Source organism: Melanotaenia boesemani, chromosome 14 (assembly GCF_017639745.1).
Source record: "Melanotaenia boesemani isolate fMelBoe1 chromosome 14, fMelBoe1.pri, whole genome shotgun sequence".
Taxonomy (NCBI): domain Eukaryota; kingdom Metazoa; phylum Chordata; class Actinopteri; order Atheriniformes; family Melanotaeniidae; genus Melanotaenia; species Melanotaenia boesemani.
In genome coordinates, this window is record NC_055695.1 from 13,094,445 (window position 1) to 13,109,645 (window position 15,201).

Genomic DNA, 15,201 nt, shown 5'->3' on the forward strand with positions numbered 1-15,201 from the left:
CTCAGATACAACAAACAAGCTGCAGGTCGTTTTGTTGTTTCATTAGTTTCACTAGATTATATATGCTGATATTTAATACAGCTGAGTCTGGCAGCTGTACAGAGCCATGGACTGCAGAAACCCATCCTGCCCAACAGGAACTTTCATGGCTGCATTGAAAACCTACTATACACTGACCTCAATCTGATTGACCTGGCCAAAAGGAACAGCCCTCAAGTCACTGCCATGGTAAGTTATTCTGTTTCAGCATTTTTGGGGCATCATTATGATATTCTGCCAGTTCACCAGAAGGACAAACATGTGACAAACATTTGGCAATGTGCAGAGTTGAGTAGCTAAAATAATGGGCTCTAAGCCATATCAGGTTATAATGCTGTACATTTCTGCTTTTTGGTTCTTTAAAGTGAAACACTACCTACTCATGACTTCAGTCACTTAAGTATTTGCCACTTTTCTGTTAGCAGTCATCAACACCTTTATTATCCACGGTGTTAAAGAGAGAGATCCACAGTGCCAGCACAAAAATTAATATCTCCAGACTGGACATCAAATGAAAAAGAAGAAAAAAAACAAAAAAAAAAACAAAACTGTTGTAGTTAAATAGTTCACCCAGCACACCAAGCACTGAAATTTCACAGATGCAAATTGTTCAATTGTCATATTCTCTCTGCTCTATTCCTTACGGAGATGCAGCTCAGGCTTTGATTTATCACTACCGTGTTTGTTAATGAAGTCCACTTTCCATACCTTACAACTTCTTTACAACTTACAGACACTCGTGGGAGAAAGGATGACATTATGAAAAGCATACAGACCTTCATACAACAGTCCCATTGTTTTCGATTCATACTGCACAATATTTTACAGCCCTTGCACTTTCTACTTTCCTCCCACTTACAATTCTTTTGTTGGATTTTGCTCTCCCCTGTGAATGGCCAGAGTGGCAATAGCAAGGATGCAGCAGAAGATTTCTTTTTTTTCTTTTTTTTTTTCTTTTCGTTATTTGAGCTTGAGTTTTTTCATCATATCATGTTTTAAAGGCATCTTTTTGGCTTTTTGGACACATACATCACAGTAAGCACTTCCATAAATTTTATTATTGTGACTGACTGCAGTTCAAATATGTCTTATGTTGAAAGTAATATGTTATCATTTCTAAGTCCAGCCCAGCAAAATGACTTTTCATGAAAAAAAGCATCCAAAATCCAATTTTAACAGGATACCAGCAAATCCAGGAACATTGAAATCATTTAACAAATGTTTAATGTGTCTTTTGTACGTCTTAAGCTTATATGATTTAACTTTGCATCATGACAAACCTCTATACAAACTTTCTATACAACTGCAGTGTGATGGACAATTTCAAGGTTGCTTAAAGACTTCTCCATCATCAGACTTCTCCATTATCTTTAGCAATGCGTTCATTATGCTAATGCTTACAATCATGAATATTTTTGTCATCATGATTATTTCCATCATCTGCATCTAAATAATTTTTATTTATAATTTATGCACCCATTGTCATCCTATCGCCTTTAATATCATCAAGTGCTATCACATCTGCATTGTGGAGCTACAAAGCCCGAAGCAAAGGAAGCTTCGAAAAAAGATTAAAGAAAACATGGAGAAATATATTGTATGTGGCAAGAATTTTTGTTAATGGTCTACATTTTAGACAATAGAAATGCTTATACAACATGTTCCTTACATTAAAATAACATTGCATCTGTACCATTTTTATAATTAAAAAAGAAGAAAATTGGGTAGATTTTTTTTCCCAATTTGTTTATATTTAGCCAAACAATACAGGGATCTAAATAAGTGGGGGCTTTGTGACCCTGATGCTTCAGGTTTTTAATGGTAGCTAATATCAATATGCTAATACAGGTGTCCTTTTTTCAAGGGGTGTTGATGAGACCTCTGTGACATCATGTCAAACCAAGTCATACTCTGCAATTGATGAATATTCATGTTTTTGTCATCTCTTTCATAGTCATTCTCCCTCTCCCTTCCCTCCTTTCTTTCTCAGGGCAATGTGACCTTTTCTTGTGCCGAGCCGGTTTCCGTCGCTGTGACGTTTACTGACACCCACAGCTTCCTCCAGCTGCCTGGACCACCATCGTGGACATCAGGGGTAGTTTCTATAACATTACAGTTCAGGACGTGGAACAAAGCAGGGGTTCTCCTGACATTTGACCTCCCGCTGCAGAATGGCTCTGTCTTCCTGTATCTGAGTGAAGCCAGGCTTCGTCTTCAGATCAGTCAAGTTGACAGGACGCTCCTGGAGCTTAGCACAGGTATGTCCAGTCATGGTTGTCCATGGACACATCTAGACCAGTTGATCTCCACCTAACTTGGCTTCTCCATGTTTGTTCAATTCAAATTGAACAAATGAGGTGCATTTATAGTTTTTTTTTTAAATATGCTTGTCAAATGCCTTCAGGAACTTCCTTCCCTGACACCTCTGGCATCCCATATCTGTTCATTTTGAAAAACCAATGAACCAACTTACAAATTAAGTTCAAACTGTGCTTGAGTGAAGAAGAGTAGAGAGGAACTGGACTTTTTTCTCTTTCTAGTTCTGTTATTTTGTATTTACATTGCTATTTGTGGCAGAGCTGCCATGAAATGTGCTATTGGAAGACACTCAGTGTTTTGCCCAGGGATACTGGTCAAAACACTGAGTGTGCGGACTAAGGATTGAGAACAAACCTGCTGACTGATGTACAACTCTCTGAGGCACGGCCATCATATGTACAGGTGTGTACATGTGTCTGAGGAGCTATTTCTCTTTCCTGATTTCTATGTTTCCCCACATAATAATGACCACAATAAGCATTTCAAAGAAAAGTATCTAAGACAACAAATCCATAGCTGTGACCAGCTTACCAATACAGCTGCTCTCAAAGACCCTGTAGTCATGTAAATGTTACCAAAAGCATATTTTAAAGCCCCTAATGTGTTTCTGTAAAATACAAAATCAGGAGTTTTATAAAAACTTGGCATGAAAACATCTGTTGGGCATTGAAGCTGCAGATGGTTTCACAAGTAATCCATTCTTATTTCAGCTTGTTCTCCCTTCTAATTAATAACACACAAACACCTGATTAGGACCCCAAGAGGTAAAAGTAATAAAAAATTACATTTCCTGTAATTACTACACTGAAGTACATTTTTGATGTAGGCTACTTTGACACATTTTGAATGGCCTCTACAGAGTAAAGATTTTTCCAAGTCATGTGTGCCAGGAAAACTGCTTATTTAAATTTGTCAGCAACTAAGTAAAAAAAAGACTTAAAAAGAATTAAAAGTAGGTCAATCTTCTAAATCCCAATGTTAATCACAGGTTTAAATAAAGACCGCACTATTTAAAAAAAATAGCTCTTGGGAAATTTGGAAATTTCACTGTAGAGAGGTTTGTTATCAGTAGGAAGGAGGAAAGTGCTTGTTACCAACGGGATAAGTTTATTTGCCCCAAACATGTGGTTAAATTGCCAAAGTAACCCAAATTTTTCACTGATATCCCAGACCTATCTAAAGGGAATGTAAACTCAATGGTTGTACAAGAGACACACACTCTAGGGCAGGGGTGTCCAAAAGTCGGTCCTCCAGGGCCGCTGTCCTGCCAATTTTGAATGTTTCCTGCTGCAGCACACTTGAATCAGATTGATGGATTAGCATTCTTGGCCAGAACTTGACAACAAGCTGTTGAATTTGAATCAGGTATGTTGGAGCAGGGAAACATCTAAGACCTGCATTTCAGCCCTTGAGAACTGGAGCTGGACACTTCTGCTCTACAAACATAAATACTGTTTCAACAATCTTTCCCCATGTCTGCGTGAAATGGTTTTAACACTGAAATACTTCTTTGTGAGACCAGTGTCAAAGTCCCAAAAGTTCACTCATCCCGTAGCCGTAGAAGGACATATTGGACCTATTTACACTGTTGTTTATTTTGTGGACCCAGGTGATGTGACAAAAATACTTTCAGGTAAAAAGAAGAGCTCTGGACATCAGCTTGATGTATAAAAAATGATGGTTTATAACAAAAAGTGACATCTTAAACAGATATGCATCTTTGTGAGGTCTCTGGCCAATTTTGAGAATTCAGTGCTCTTAGCAAATTGCAGTCTGGTTAAGCTGTATCAAATTATCCAAATCTATGTAATTTTAATTAAGTCTGATTATGAAATGTTGACAATAAGATACTTCAACACAAACCACAGATCCCCAAAACATTCTGATGGTTTATTACCTACACGAAGGCAGAGGTCATGTATTCGGCAACCTTGGTTTGTCTGTCTGTCTATCTGTCTGCCTGTTAGCAACATAATGCAAAAACGTATGGACGGATTTTGATGAAATTTTCAGGAAATCTCAGAAATAAAATAAGAAACAAGCAATTAGAATTGATCAACTGATAGATTAGAACTGGATTACTGCCTGGATCCACAATTTTTAAAAAATTATTCTTTATTATGGGTAGATAAGGCTAAATTTGCCATTAGAGCTTCTAACTAAAAAGAAAAATCATTGTCTAAATAAATAAATAAATAAATGACTATGGCTAGGCAGAGGTCTATACAATCTGCTTCTAGTTGACATTTTATTTCTAAAATACTTCATGTCATTTGCCCTCTAGCCTCTATACATCCTAATCCACTTTTTGTCATGAATATAGAGGTCACAACATTTAAACATATGTATTTGTGTGTGTTCATGCTTTCAGGTTCAGTTCTGAATGATGGTCAGTGGCATTCGGTGGAGCTGACATCAAAACAAGACCATCTGAGTATCACAGTGGATAAAGATGAAGGAGCCACTGCTCACACCAACATCCCACTTCCTCTAACCTCAGACAGTCAACTGTTCTTTGGTGGTAGGAAGATATAAAGCATATTTTCATGCTAAATGTTGTTTCTTTGTTCTTCTTTTTTCTAGAAGGTGAAATAGGTATAATGGCACATAGCTCCTGAATTTGTAAAAGTCTTTTTAAACTGTATACATGTTTAAGTATTTTGGGGAAAACTGCTGACACAAGCATTTAGAGCTTGTTAAAATTTATGTAGACACCCTGGTAATAATTATTTTCTCTAGCTCTCCCTTTAGTACCACCCAGAGAAAAATTAAATAATAAAATTGTTGTCTTTCCTCTCTGTTCCCTCTTCCTCTTCTATCATCTTTCTTATTGCTTGTCTTCCTTTTATCTCTTCCTTCAATTTTGCCACTCATTTTGAGAATTGACTTGCAGCATTTATATCTCTTATTATTTGAACAGGGAACAAGATGCAGCCTAAAGTAAAAAGTATTCACTCTAGTCCTACAACAACATTATTACATCTTGACAAAGATGTAATAATAATATATATATATGTATATACATATATATATATATATATATATATATATATATATATATATACATATATAAATATTCATGAGTGTGTTTCAATGACTGCATGAAAAACTACATTTAAAACGAGCCTTTATTAACTCAGTCTTCAGTCATGCAGTTTTTATTTTGTACATAACAAATATAAAGGAATCGCAAAACAAACAATACTGTCCCTATCTGAAAGCATTTCCTTTGTGAGAACAAAAGTGGTCTGGAAAAGTTATTTAATCAAAAAAAGTCAGTGGTATCCTCCTGTCTGTAATTATACAATTATAACTATTCTTTGTAGGCTTTAGAAAAAAAAGGTAACTTGGAAATCGGCCTAAAGTTTGGAAGAACATTTTACATCTAGCCCAGGTTTTTTGAAAAGCAGCTGCACTACCACATGTTTAAAATTTTTGGGAGCCACTCCTGAGGTGAGACTACCATTAGTAATAGTTAAAATTGATAAGTCCACAGTAGAAAAAAAGCTCCTTCAAAAGGCGTGGGGGAGCAGGATCATGAGGTGAACCTGAGGGCTTTACCTGAGGCACCACTTCTTGTAGCTGAGCAAGAGTGACATGCTCAAACTGGTGGAAAACAACAGAGCACATAGGAGTAGCTGAGGGGTCAGATGTGGGCGGCATAATCTGTGCCCTTGCTGAGGCTACCTTATCAATAAAAAAGCACAAAAACTTTTCACACATTTCAAAACAAGGAGCCCAAAGGGCAATAAGAAATGTCTTAACTGACTTAAACAATACACAAGGTCTGTGACAGTTAGAAGGGATGATATTAGCAAAAATTTCCTTTTTGCTGTAAATTATCTTTTTTCCATTTCTGCTTAGCCCTGCAGCACTCACACCTCACAGCAAGAGTCTCATCATTTAGCCAGGGCTCAGACCTGGGTTTGGGCTGTCTGATCTTGAGCGGAGCCACGGTGTCGAGGACAGTCTGGCATGTGTCATAAAACCAAGAACTAAGTTCATTTGTGTAGTGCAGGGCCTCAGGGATGGTGTATCATTTACAACAAGTAGATGACTGAATGGCAGTGGATAGGTTAAAACCAAAGAAAAGTCAAACACCACAAACACATGGTCAGAATAAACAGTGTTAGAAACCTCCAAATTAAGGGCGTATGATAACGCCATGTCAAGTGTTTGGCCATGCTCTCGAGTGAGTGCAGAAATGGACTGAACTAAATTAAGAGTCAATGAGGCTCAAAAAATCCTTAACCATGGACTTTGATCTTTTTGGTTTTTTTGGATTTTTTTTGTACTGAATTTGGAATTTTGCAAGCTGTGTATCAGAAGTATTAATTCACATGTGTAAATTATTCCTGAAATAGAGGCAGGAACAGTCAAGATTGAATTAATCTAACTTTTGTACAAATCAGACATGAAAGCTGCTAAACACAGTGATGCTTTTAAAGGTAGATTATTCTTTACAGATGAGCTGTTCTAAGGAATCCTTAGCTCCATCACAGTTGACAATTTTGTTTACATTAATGTCCAGTCTGTTTATTAAAGTCTAAATTATTTTAATTGGAATTATAATTTTCTCCCCTATGTTTCCATAGGACTCTAACCTGGGCCTGTTGTGACAAAGACTTTCAGCTTCTGTATAATACATTAGGTACCCGCTTAACCAGCTCAACTACCAAGTGCCCTATTTTATGAATTTTTTATAGAAAATCTAGTTTTCATGGTTATTTCCTGTTTTGCTAAAAATGAGCTAAAGTTGCAAAATGTTTAGAATATAATTCCATTTTAATTATTGATCATCCCAAGTCTTCAGCATATAAATGAATACAACTTGAAATCTCAGTGTTATTTTGGACTCTGACCTCAATTTTAACAGCCATAATAAAGAAGTAACCAAATCAGCCTTTTACCCCTGAAGAATATATCTAGAATAAGGGGACTGATGGCACAACATGATTTGGAAAATCTTGTTCATGCCCTTGTTTCTGTTAGGCTTGACTACTTTAATGGAGTTTTTACATGTCTCTAAAAGAATCGCCTAGAAAGCTGCTAATCCAGAGTGCTGCTGCTCATGTCCTCAAAATAGTCCTAAAAAGGGAACATACCACTTCAGTTCTCAGATCTCTACACTGGCTTCATGTGAGCTAAAGAACTGATTTAAAAGTGTTGCTGCTGATGCCTTATGAGCCACAAAGACTTCTAAGATTATCTGGGTCAAGTTTGCTTTCCATCCTGAGAGGTTAAAACTAAATAAAAGGAATCAGTTTTATGCTCCTAATATCTGGAACAAAATCAGAAAACCTGAAGTCTGCTCCATGCCTTAGTTCTTTTAAATTGGGTCTTAAAACTTTTTCTTCACCACTGCTTTTAGTTAGGGTTTTTCTTTTTCTTTTTTAATATATATTCACTCATATATACATTGACAGGAATGATGATGGTATTGATGATGATGATAATGATGATACATTTCCTATTGACATCTGTTTGAATAATATGTACCTCAAAGTATGTATTCGGTTGACTGTTTCTCTCTATTTTGGTTTGTTTTGTTTCTTTTTTATCTCTCTTATTCTTTTTAGTTCATTTTAATGTTTCTTTTGCACCTTGTTGTAATGCTTTTAATGTTTTATGTAAAGCACTTTGAGTTGTCTTGTACATGAAATGTGCTATACACTAAACGTGCCTTGCCTAGCAGATGAATGTTGCCATGTTTTTCTGGTTTCAGGTTGTCCTGCTCAGAGAGACAGTCAGGAGTGCAAAAACCCTTTCAATGTGTTTCAAGGATGTATGCGTCTCTTGACTCTGGACAATCAACCTGTCGATTTTATCAAAGTGCAGCAAAGACTGCTGGGAAATTACAGTAACCTGCAGATTGATATGTGTGGCATCATTGACAGGTATGTTTCCAAAAGTACCATCTAAATGATTTTCTGTATTTACAAACTGATTAACAATTCCCAGCAGACTGGACCAACAGTGAATGTTTCAACAAGTCTTGCTACTGTGTGTGCTATTTTGATTCAAAATTCAGATAAATAAATAAAGTAAATAAATGTGGTGATAAGGTTAAGACTAGGATGACACCAAAAGAAACTCAGGGTCATTTATGTCATCCCAAATAAAGCAGGCAAATATCTGGACATTACCTGACTGACCAGCTGCTGATCTTGTTACTACACACAGGCTCCTTGTTTTCTGGATCCAGTCACAAGCTTATGCATTTGGGGAACTTTGTTTTGTCTTTGAAAACCTATTAAAATTATATTTATAATATAAGGTACAAATGCAATTTAGAGGTGTCTTGTGTAAGTTTGTGCACTGCATACAAATTCCAACTTCTTAATAATACCTAAATAGCTTGGATTGACAGATGAACTCAAATAAAATGTTACTATTTTTATCTACTGAGAGCTATTGTTGAACCAAACTGTGTCATCTTTCTGACAAACTGCTCACTGATGTTTTTGCTGGAGGAAAGATTTTGCATGAGAATAATATAATCCCACCCTCATCCTTCCACACACACACTTGTGTAAGTCTCCAAATCTGAAAAATATCATGAGTGGCCCAGTTGCTTTTTTATAATGTGAAATAAAATAATGATCAAACAAAGAAAATCCATCCCCATGGCAAAATAACAAGCCGCTGAAACCAGAAATTTATTAGTCCAGTTTCTTTTTAATTCATTAAGCTGACAGGCTTGCTGCATGCACAGCTAAGTGGATTAATTGGCAGGCAGTTTACCTCTTCCTTTAAGTTATTATTAACCTTAAAAAAAGGAAAGTAGCCTATGTAATTAAAAGTTCTCTTGGAGAGAACAGAGAACAGGACACTGTTGTGCAGTTACAGTTGGTTGGTTCTTAGAGGACTTATGAAACCAAAGTTACTTGCACTTTTGTTTAAACAGCTGATCTCCAGAGCTGACATTGGAAACATGTTGGGGAAGGATGTTTCAGAAAAGAACTTTGTCTGTGTGAAATATAAAAGGAAAAGGATTTTTAAACATACTCTCCCACCTACCTACCTGGTGTCTGTCCTCAGAGAGTGTAAATTTGTAAGACAGATATTGGGGAAACTTGATAGATGAAGCTGTCAGCAGGCTGTAATTCTGACCTCTTTCTCTGTCAGGCATTTGACATTTCAGTAATATGGCTTGTCAAAGCACACACACACATTCTCAAACAAAAGAAACACAGGTCACAAAGGGCCCACTCTGAGTCTAACTGCATGTCTGTTGGTCTGACACACCTGTTCAGTGTGACCCAGGACCTTGCAACATTGTGTGTGTCTGTGTGTGTGTGTGTGTTGCTATTTTTGTCTTTGAAAACCTATTAAAATTATATATATCTATTCATAATATAAGGTACAAATGCAATTTAGAGGTGTCTTGTGAAAGTTTGTGCACTGCATATATATATATAATACATATATATATATAATATAATGTCACAGCAATACACAACAGGACTGTTGCAGACACAATGTTTTTGTTAAAAACAAAGAGTTAAGGATTAATGAGCATCTTGACAGGCTAAGAGGTTCAAAATAATTTAAAAAACCTTCTTGTTCTAGTATGCATAGCGCAGTTTGTATTGCCTGTTGAATTAATGCATGGTGATCTCAGAGACTCTAGAGGGGATCTTGTGAAGATATTTATTGAAACCTTTATTTATTTCATTACTTATATCATGACCAGATTAATTACTGCATATTTAAACAAAATGAAATGTCTTGGTTTTTACCATTGCAAAGAACTCCTGTCCTTTCAACATAAGGACATAAACCCTATTCTAGCAAATAGTTGTAAATCACTTCCCCAAAATTCAGCATCAGTGCTACACATCACCAAGAGCGCCACATTTTCTTTCTTTGTACCTTATAGTAACATGATAGTATCTGTACCTGTCGCACCAAAGAACTTGGAGAGTGACATCTGTCTCATCCTAAAGCAGCACCTGTCCCCTTCCTGTCCTCCTCCTCGAATCACCTCATCACAACCTCATCACCTCTGCTTCTGAGTTATGATTGATTCTCAGATGTGCAAGGAAGTTTGTGGTCTTTCAACACACATCACCGCTGCTTGTGGAGCTGAAATATCTCCACACAGCACTTCGGACGGAGTGTTCACTGAGCATAGGGTAGGCGACATGCTGCCTTGATAATACATGATGCCCTGTTTAACATATGACTATAGCAGAAGTAGTTACTATCTATCCTTATAGGTTAGTGACTTTGGACTGTGTAACCGTTATTTATAACTAATAATATAGGAATGAGATTTTTTTTTTATGTGGATCGGTTTTAGAATATACATATTTGGTATAGGGGGAATCAATATTTCAGTGTTGATTCTCACATCACTACTAATAAGTCTTCTCAAATGATCTCAGAGCTCAAAAGCTTTTATTTAGTAAATTTTGCTACGACTTGCTTATTTACAACTCTGATGCCCCACGAGACACAGGAGTATTTGTATTCACACCATTTGCACTTTAAAGTGGAGCGGTAAATGAAAACAAAAAATTTATGAGGATTCAGAAATTATTTTTCTTTCCAAAGAATCTAGGTTTTCCTCCTTTATAGGCTGGAAATGTCAGAGAAATTGACCTCATAATCCTCTGTGGGAGGCAGCATTTAACTGCAATGACATGTTTCCAAACTGTGCTGAAATTATTTAACAATGCAGAAATGTTTGATACTTTTAGTGATAAATAATAAGCCAGATTTTTTCTTTTTACTCCAAGTGCTTCAATTGTGTGCAATGTGTTTTCCAGGTCAGGCTTTTATCAATGTGAAACCTGATACTCTCCAAGTAAATAAAATCAGTCTGAAGAAATAAATTCAGCCTGTTTATGGATTAAGGTTATAAATTACTCTTTATAAATAACTATTTTTAATATTTATTTGTTTTTTTCATTAGAATTATGTATGAATGAGTAATTTAATGCACTAGAAAAACACACTGGCAGTAATACTGTTAGCACATTACTTTTCCGTGCTGTAAGTCAAGCCAACGCACTGCACATACAAATTTGCTGGCTGTTGCTGAATTACACAAAATTATTATTTTGCAGTTGTCCCAGACCTAATTACCACTAATAAGACCATCGCACAAGATGCACTACATGAGCTGAAATGGGTTTTTTTTTGGTCATATTTTGTTGAAGTTTTGGAAGCAGTAAAAAAAAATATAAAATAGACTTTTTAATTAGTATGTGATGGTTGTAATGTTATTTACATATAAAGAAAAAAGGCACAATTAAATACAAAAAAAAATAAATGTTAATAGCCATAGCAAAGAAAATTCAGTACAGAGAATAAAAAAAAATATTAATAATAACCAAGAAGAACAAAACTGCAGGAAATCTTTCAAACTTAATTGTGACTGTTCTATTGTATTTTCTTGTTGTTTTACTCATATTTTTGTTATTTACTTTTATTTGTTTTTATCAGCTTTGTCATTCTTTTATTTCCAATATTGGTTCTATTCTCTGATTATGTCCTTTTTATTGCTCTGTAAACCACACTGAGTTGCACTTTGCTATCTCATTTAAAGTGACACATTCTGTTTAAACATCTAAGAAAATGATCAGAAGTTGTTTGTATAGAATTTGTTTTGGGAGTTTAAAAGAGTAACATCTTTGGATCATGTCTGCAAATGAAAGGAGAGAAATAGGGTCATCTCCCGGGAAAGCAAAAAAAAAAAAAAAAAAAGAGAATTGAAGAAAAATAGGTTTCTGTCCAACATCATCACAGATGTGCTTGTGTGATTGGAAGTAGAAAGCAGTGTTGAGCCTAATTTGTTTGGAAGAGCTAAGCTCCTAAACAGAGATGACAAGTTAGTTTGGTCTAGTCAATGAGCAAAATAATGCAGTGAGATCCTCAGTTTTCACTTTGTGTCTTAAAATACAAAACTCTGATCCTGCAGGACTCGTTTCTTAAGACTACACTGAGAACATAAATATATAAATGTATAGATCCCTGCATGCAAATTTCCGGGACACACAGACAGAAATGATTGACAGACAGCAGCTCAGCTCACTGGCAAGAAGCAAATCAAGATTTACAAAGCATCTACGCCAAAGAGTGTTCTTTGAGGTGAAAGACTTTTCCCCTCCAGAATCTCCTCAGCTACACAAGAACAAGGTGGTCCTGAACCGTATCAGTCTGAGCCGCTGTTGCGCTGGCCTGCCAGCAGCTCTGGAAAGCTGTGGTGACTGGTGGCAGTTTGTGGCAGCTGCAGAAGGTTGGTGCTGCTACAATTTGAGCTGCTGTCTGTTGCCAGATGAGGATCAGCAGGTAAAGTCTGGTGTTACTTTTACATCCCCCAAAAGCACAAATCTGTCCCATTGCAGGAATATGTAATCAAAACTTCTGTGAAAGAATAGTGCTAGCGTGAAACTAGCAAATCTACACCATATAAGTTCACATCCATTGCGTTGGTGGGCGTGGTTTTCTATGCCTGCTAGGGGAGGACCCATCTGCAGCTGGAGGGAGGGGCTGTGGGGTTTTTAAAAATTTCTGGTGACGTAGATACGGCTCTATGTCACGAAAAACAAAACCTGGTTTTAACCTGTAGAGGGCGTTATGAGCCATTCTTTAACCACAAAAACCTTGTTTTTAAAATACTATATATGTATATGTATACATATATATATATGCTAATTTTATCAACAGTATATGTGGTTTTCTTCACAATTAAATTAATGAAGGAAAGTTTCAAATCAGCTGCTCCTCTGAGCATGCAGCCATGTTCCCTTTGACAGTACAATGTAGATAAAAAAAATAATTAATAAACAAGCTTCAGTAAACTGTTTTTGTTTGGATCCTTTCTATACACCTTCACATCATCACAGTCCGGTATGTTTAAGGCCAATTGTTATTTTTCTTATGTCACAGTTTATTTTCCTTTCTCTTTCTCTTTTCTATTTTCCAGGTGTTCCCCCAGTTACTGTGAACATGGAGGTAGATGCACTCAGTCATGGAGCACTTTCCACTGTAACTGCACCAACACTGGCTACAGAGGAGCCACCTGCCACAGCTGTAAGTGTGTAACAAATTTTAGCTGGCCTTTGTTTGTGGCTTCTTTTCTTGAATTTTGAAGTTCATTATGAGCCAAATGTCTTTGATGGTTGGCAGGTCTTGACTACATGCAGGCCAGTCCAGCAGCCAGGTTCTGCTATTCCAGAGCAATGCTGTTGTGATGCTTGGAGAATGTTGTTAGATAATGTCTTGCTGAAATATATATAGCTTTCTTCGAAAAAAGATTATTAAATCAATATTATTAGAATAAATTGAGTTGCATGTCATTTATTGAAATAAGGTTGAAATTCTAGACATGATTTCAACAGATGTATTTTAATAAGACTGAAGCCATATGTCCCCCAACAATCTATTTTCTTGTGTGTTTCTTTTCCTCATGCCATTGTTTTAGAACTTTAATTAGCTGTGTGCAGTCGGGAATAGACCAAACTGATTGTTGGTACTTCATTATGCTCAGTAAATTAGAATTGCATTTAATTTAAAAGTATTAAAAGGTCTCATTTTCCATTTTCTGCAGATCCAGCCATCTCTAGGCTGCTTATTTTATTTGTTCATTTTAAACATGTATTTAACATCATTATGTATATGTTTGTGTAAAGTGATGTGACAGTTGACTTTTTACTGAAGTCGTCACTTCACTCACAACTGAGCACAGAAACAATCATACATCAATCAGAAGCTGTTGTGAATAGTTTACCTGTAATTAGTTAGAATTGCATTTTGGAGGTGTGGATAATTTTGTCTCGAATTTGATTTGCTTCATTTGAAAATTAGTCACTTAGTGATACATAATGAAGAAATAAAGTCATTTTATCCACTGGGAAAAAGCTAAAGAAAGAACTTTCTCCCAGTGGAGCTTTTCTCTGCTATTGATGAAAGCTACAATTTTCTCCCACTTCTTTCTTCAAAGCGCATGCATCAAGCACTGCTCCAGCACCCACCTGCCAACTTCTTTTTCTTCTTCTTCTTGTTTAAATTTTAAACCTGAAATGTAAAATTTTTTATTTGATTTTCAGTCGCTGGAAAAACATGTATATTTCTGGTGGATTGAAGCAAGTACACTAATCTTGGACTGCTTCTTGCTTCACCTTATGACAAGGTTATAGAGAACTTGGAAATTTTATTTATGGGCTAACCAGGGATATGATTTATTATCACTTTACCAAAAACTTTTTTTTTTTTTTTTTTTTTGCTGTTAGCAATTTATGTTTGATACTGATGCAAAAGTTGGAGGTAATGAACACTGGTATTACACTGAATAACTAAACTATGTGCTGAGCAATTCAGTGTTGGTTGCATTATCTATTACAGGGGCAAAAATCCCATTTCATTTTTTGCAGGGGGAAAGTAAACCTGAAAATTTCAGAGAATATTCCTGGGGAGGACATGAAAAAATTGCTCTCCCTCTCTCTCCTTCTTCTTTCCAAATTACCTTGGAGGGTTGAGCCCTCAGCATGTTAAATAATTGTATTAAAACTAATAATAGTAGTTATAGCATTGTTCTGTATTAGTTCATATTCCATTCTGTATGCAAGTTTCTCTGTGTTCAACCAGCAATATCAGCAATGGCATTAGATGGAAGGTGGCAACCAAAGGCATGCATGTTCAGTTAGGTCTCTTGTAAATGAGTCTGTGTTTTAATGACGATCAAGTGTCAGGATTATGGGTGATACTTTCTGCTGAATCCTTAGGAGAGTTAGGTTATTTTCTCCTTGTCTGCTTTTAATTGATTAGCCAGGAATCTTCCCAATTTGTTGCTATGTTCAAAGTTCTCCATGCAAAGTTTTTGCAGTAGATACT

The 15,201-nt window shown here is 36.1% G+C and overlaps 1 protein-coding gene across 4 annotated transcripts in view; it reads left to right on the plus strand.

The window, feature by feature from the left end:
* The window catches only part of LOC121652818 (contactin-associated protein-like 4), a 127,067-nt gene that overhangs the window by 71,157 nt on the left and 40,709 nt on the right, over nucleotides 1-15,201 (plus strand). For 3 of the 4 annotated variants that reach the window (XM_042005863.1, XM_042005864.1, XM_042005866.1), the window contains exons 7-11: nucleotides 82-228; nucleotides 2,030-2,297; nucleotides 4,730-4,879; nucleotides 8,084-8,255; nucleotides 13,295-13,401. In XM_042005863.1, the coding sequence (XP_041861797.1) occupies nucleotides 82-228; nucleotides 2,030-2,297; nucleotides 4,730-4,879; nucleotides 8,084-8,255; nucleotides 13,295-13,401 (844 nt within the window). The remainder of the gene's footprint in view (nucleotides 1-81; nucleotides 229-2,029; nucleotides 2,298-4,729; nucleotides 4,880-8,083; nucleotides 8,256-13,294; nucleotides 13,402-15,201) is intronic. The other variant, XM_042005865.1, reaches the window with a different exon arrangement.